Genomic DNA, 6000 nt, shown 5'->3' with positions numbered 1-6000 from the left:
CGGACCCAACCACTAGATGGCGGAATAATGTACAGTATAGTGAATGCAGAAAAGATTCACGCTGCAAAACATCCTTTATAATCATGACCCTAAAACTGATTACAACATATAAAACGTTGAACATTTATGTGGCGGAATCAAGGGGGATACAAGGGATGACAGTGGTAGGTTACTTTGCGGTAACAGGCAAGTACTTTTCTAAAGAAAGAATACATTAAACGTGCAATGTCAAAAGAGACCCAGTAAGGAACATGATCATAATTGCAAAAAGATTTATTTTGTTTAGGCATACAAAATCTGAGGAATAAGGTAATTTAAAACTTATTTTAATGTGAGTGCAATGTGTAGTGACTCATTTTAACCTAAATTTTTCAGTGAACCTCAAAAGGTCCTAAAAGAATACAGCCAACTAATTTACCTGTCCTCGGCCTTCTAAGAGGCCCATGAATAAGCAACATGAGATGGGCTTTTTATTTTTTTGTCATCTGCACAAGAGCTGGTGCTCTCCAGTACCTACGCTTTACGGATCACATTTTTGTCATTTCTGACACCCACAAACATAGCGGCCAATGCCTTTTTGGCAATCGCATTTTCAGTCCTTTTGTACAAAGCCATTCATTCAATAAGCCCTTGCACTTTATAAGTCATAGAAAACATTCCAACTTGTAATTTTTCAGTCTCTATACAAAATCATGCGAGTTCCCACAAAAATGTCTGAGAAAACAGGGTTATGCTCGATCAACCTGCAATACACATGAACCCAGATTCAGAAGGACCGCGTTGTAGCTACACAAACTGTCCAAGACGAATTTAGAAACACATCCAAAAGAACAGTAACACAACAAGAACACCAAAACAAACGCATCTCACAGTCACCGTCCAATGTCAGAACGCAGTCTGGAGATGTTTAGCTTGACAATAATTGCACATTGCGAAGAGGACTAAACAAGGTAATGTTTCAAGTATGTTTCATGCCAATCGTCGTTCAGAGTCATAACATTACTGAAAGTACACTTGTTCTTCTGGAAGCCATCTGAGGCCTTCCATGCTTAAACTACGTTAAAAAAGAAACAAGTAATTTCTTTGGACGTAAAGGAATATATACAAATTTTGCACCAGGAGTCTGCAAATTCAATTTGGATCAGGCTCTAAAGAAAACAGCTAAACACTACATACATTTAAACTCCCTTAGCACATCAAAAACAACAAGTAACTTACATTGCCTGTCCGGACATATATGCACTGATGGGAGTTGTAGAGGGATAAGAGAAGATCTCACCTCTATAGGAAATATTAGCTAATCGAGCAAGACAAAATTCTCAAGAAACCCAGGTGGGAACCAGAAGGTTTTGAATCTTGGACCCGAGTGCCTCAACTGTCCCACCCTCACAAAAAGGATGTTGCTAGATGTGCTCTAGTGCGTGCACTAAATTTCACATCAGGTGTAATGTGACTTAGGTTACTACTACAGCTTTAAACAGAAGGATAACACAAAAGACACTGTCTTGGTGTCCAACCTCCCGTACTAATCCAGCTATTTGTTGGATGGGCAGCAACTAATCCCAATGAGGATAATTGTGGACTGAGGGTCTCCGCGCTCTCAAATTTCTTAATAGGCAGAGCAGAAATGATGTACTGAATATTTCCTACATAACTCATACCAATTTTCAGTATTGCAGGAATGCCTTCTGGAAGCAAGAGTGGTTTACTGTGCATTTAATGTCTCTTGAGAACTATCAAATCAGGACTTGACAACATGTACAAAAACTGTTTTCAATGATGAACAATTTGGATTTCCCAGGCCTAAAATTTTTAAATTGTCAATAGACAATACACAAAGAGCCTTCGTCTACCTTTCTTTTTATGGTAAAAACCCATAAAGGAATGCCGAGAAGCAGTTAACATTAAGGAACTTGAGATTGATTTTCTAAAGTCTGACTTTAGAATGCAGGCTTACTAATTAGTTTATTGATACGCCTGCACAACATCTCTGTCCCAATATCACAAAATAAAACAGACAAAAGAATAATGAAGACATAACAAAGTTGGATTCAGAACATTATACAGCATTACTTAGTTCACTTTTGGTCCGATTGGTCCATCCACTATGGCAAGAATAAGTCACAACATTGCATTTGGTGCCATTTTCCGCTTTATGGTTGTTCAATACCAATTTATAGTATGAGAGAAAGTTTTGATCTAATTTAAGAGAATCCATTGGGGTCGATAGTGGGAAAAGACTCGGACAAGTGGTTCTGCTTCTCACCAGCTGGCTTCCTCCATTTTCCTGAAGCCACAATTATGGCAATGGGACTTAAGTCTGACGCCGGCGTCAAAGAACATCTGAACTCTGCTTGGGTTTCTGAGTCTGCGAAAGCCATGATATTGCGGAATTCAAAGGACTATCACCGGTGTCCCAAGTGCTTGTAACATCTAGGAGTGCCGGTGCCTCCATAATAGTACATGTATGCAATAATAAATAGATCAGGTATGTAAATAAGGCAGTTGTGTGTCACCATGCATTCATTTCATCCAGCTGAGTAAAAAATACACTGGGGATACTCAGCAAACACAATCATTGACTGAACCAAAGTTTCTCTTTCAAGGCTATCCAGGCAATCGCTCCCAGAACGTCTCTTCCATGTAATGGAGGCTCACAGGTCTTGCCACTGCTCATCTCCTGTACCTGGGGATGAAGAACGGCTTTAAAACAAAAGTAAAGGTGAGGAATGCTCCTTTCTTTCCCTTTGCACTGGTTCATCATCCTGAACCTTGCGTGCGTGTAGAATTATTTAATTTAATGTTTTTCAATGCCACAGCCGCATGCTGTATCCTCAGGATACACCGGATGTTTCCAGGTAACTCTGCAGCTTACGGACAGTCGTTTTGTCTAATGAGCAAAGGTCAAAGTCAAAGGTTGTGTTTGTGATATGGAAGTGTCCAGTTTCTTCTATAAGGTTCACAATCTGCAAAGAAAAAAGTTTTTTTTAATTAAATTGAAGTAAATTTTAATTGCATGTTTACTGTATGACAAACACACAGATATATTATACATATATTTTTAGTGATTTAGAAATTGTATTTTAATTAATATACATACTGCCCACCCAAATAAGGAGGCTGACTGAGGCAATTCTCTTAATACAGCAATGCAGGGGCTGAGAAACCTAAAAAAAGGCTTTACAAAGATCCACTGCAATACACCCAATGTTTATATTAAAACCAATATCAAAGGTCGGGATGAGGATAATATGTAAAGTGTACCAAGCAACCACACTGGACAACTAAACAGGTAGACTACGGGATCAAAAAAGCGGGTGAGTCTTGCACAGATGACAGGTTCAGGAGCTAAAGCTTTTGGTAATCTTTCCACCACATCTCAAAGCAGGAATGAAGATGCTGGTTCTTACGTATGCCCCAACTGGTATCCTCTTCTGTAGATTTAATCTATCAGGATCACTCTCTCTACAGGCTAATCGGTCTATTACACATTATTTAAAGGGAGGGCTAAGCTTGTCTGCAGTCAATATGGCTGATAATCTGTTGGAGAGAATGCTAACAGGGATTTGGCACCTGTAAGACCTTTCAATAAAAAATAAAAAAGGAAAACCGCAGATTTCACACCGACCTCAAACTCGAACCTATGGGACCAATTCTGATGCGGGAAGTTCATTCTCAGTAAATCAAGCCACTGTACCTCTAGTTTCTACTTCTATCACAACTAAACCGCTTCAATACACTACCCCAAATTTTAGATCATTTAATATCTCCTACAGCTATTAGAAAAGTGCTCACTTATCGCCAGAACCACCTGAGATAGCCTCTGGTTTAGCAGGTAAATTAGGTAGAACCTTTACTCTAACTCATACTTTTCCAAGAGGGGGAATTAGAAGCAAGGTCAAAAAAGCCAGAATTATCAACTTCAACGCCAAATTTGTGAGCAGGATAAAAGAGAGCTGTTAAAATTTGTCCTCAAGTGACGAATGAGGATGTGTTTAAACTGATGGTAAAGGTCTCAATTCCCTGTGAAAGTAATGAATCTCTGGTGCTTGAAATTACAAAGACAATGTAATCGTATAAATCAGTCTCAACAACATATGCAGACGGCATGGAAACTTGAGAAGTGGGTTAATACAGTTCAAGGGGGCACTATTTCTCTAGCTAAAATCATGCCAGCATTAGCTCTAATTCAAGATTCAGTGGATAATGCTGCCACTAAAGCTAGATGGATGGAGTTAAATTCGTAGCTGGCAGGCATTGCTAAGAAAATCCAACAACAGGACATTCAAACGGCTGAGTTAAAAGCGCCAATGAAAATTACAGCAATGAGGTAGCCAATCTTCGGGGTGAATCGAATTCACAGGCCTCTCATTTACAAGTAATTAAAAAAATGAAATATTACACTATAGAACGATTAAAAAGCTTCTCGCAAAGAAATAATATTTGTATCACTGTTCCTGAAATTAATGAGTAACACAAATCTGAAAGATGCTGTTTTCCAAACAGTAAAATAGTATATCACAAGTTTTGGTACCAATATTAGTTTAGAAGTACAGGTTCAGCAAGGACATTGACAGCCCTCTATCAACTTTTGGAAAGATGCTTCCAAACCTACAACAAATGTAATTACTTTTTTAACCTACACACTGGTTGACATCAACCTGAACAATGAAGAGAAGGCTTTTTGCTACTAATCTTCCACGGCTTTGATAGCAAAACAAAGAAAAATTGGAACAAAAGTAGAATTCAGTATACTGCTGGTTATACACTAGAGCACTGCAAGATATGTGTACACCAGTGAACACTACTGTGGCAACTAGTAAGGAAAGCATATCCAGTTTGAAAAGCAGAGTTCCTTTTCTTTAGGGTATGCTGGACTAAGGGTTTATAATAAACCACAGGAGAAACCCATAGCCCCAGCAGAGCAATGGGTAAATGTAGTATGCAACAATGTCAACAGGGGGTTGGGGGGGGGGGGGGGGGGGTTTGGGGGTATGAAATTAGAGGTTAGTCAATTACAAAGGAAACAGTACCACAGAGTTCTAATTTGAAAATGAGATGCAGTTGTATGAACGGTAAAGGCATACACATTGAACTACACAAATTATAAGGCAGCGTCCATCATGCTTTAAAATTGTGTACTAAGTGCAAAGTGAACACGTTGTGCTCATGAAGAAATACTTTAAATGGCACAAGTGAAACACGTGAACAATGTAAAATACAGCGTGCTGAGAGATCAGGAAAGAAATGTCTTTACGGGATACTGAACCCCAAAATGGCCAGAAGGTGCAAGCTAAACACAGCTAAATAACTTTAGTTTACCACGGCTGTAGAGAAAGAACCATGCCTCTTCCAAAGAGGGGAAGGGAGAGAGCGAAAAGTTCATAAGCAAAAGGAATCTCCATTTCCATGGGACGACCTGTGCCCATTCAACAATTCTTATATTAGGAGTGAGGATCCTGGCGTCACCCAAGATTGTTATTTTACTTACTCATTAGTTCAAGGCATAACAAAGACCCAGTGGTTGGAAACTTAACATAACTCGTGAGAATTGAAAGAAACTCTCAGGAAAAGAATCGAAAGGATCACCAAACCGCTTACAAACCAAACCCAAGAGAGTTGGTGGTCAAGGAACACATGTTTAAGAAGAAACGCAAGATGAAAAACAGCTATTAACCCTGAAAAATGGTAGAAGGTGACATCTGAAGAACAACTAGATCAGTATTAAATGTTATGGTTGGTATCTGAAGTGTCACTGAAATGTTTCAAACAAGGTACAAAGCATTTCCCAAAAACAAAAAGTAACAAAAGCTTCCCGCAGGGTAGAAGCAGATTAATGACAGCCAAAGCAGTGGCACAGGAAAGAAAGGATGAGAAAAGTAATCCACCCATAGTCAAGTATGTACAAGGTACTTCCACAAGGAACCTTGAAAGAAATAGGTGGCAGGAGCCCTTCTTGCCAATGCATACCAAGAGTTAGAACATGAAAAAGACTTAAGA

General features: G+C 39.1%; 1 protein-coding gene and 1 non-coding gene across 3 annotated transcripts in view; both read right to left on the bottom strand.

The window, feature by feature from the left end:
- Positions 1–255: 255 nt before the first annotated feature.
- The window catches only part of MLLT3 (MLLT3 super elongation complex subunit), a 504841-nt gene continuing 499096 nt past the window's right edge, over positions 256–6000 (bottom strand). For both annotated transcript variants that reach the window (XM_085634429.1, XM_085634424.1), the window contains one exon: positions 256–2966. In XM_085634429.1, coding sequence (XP_085490555.1) covers positions 2835–2966 — 132 coding nt within the window. In that variant the 3' untranslated portion in view covers positions 256–2834. The remainder of the gene's footprint in view (positions 2967–6000) is intronic.
- LOC146866199 (U12 minor spliceosomal RNA) lies at positions 5375–5508 on the bottom strand. Its single transcript, XR_014976827.1, has one exon. It is a non-coding gene; the product is annotated as a U12 minor spliceosomal RNA (small nuclear RNA).

Source organism: Triturus cristatus, chromosome 2_1 (genome assembly GCF_964204655.1).
Source record: "Triturus cristatus chromosome 2_1, aTriCri1.1, whole genome shotgun sequence".
Classification (NCBI taxonomy): Eukaryota; Metazoa; Chordata; class Amphibia; order Caudata; family Salamandridae; genus Triturus; species Triturus cristatus.
Note: the sequence above shows the minus strand (reverse complement) of the source record. Positions and strands in the feature narration are given on the sequence as shown.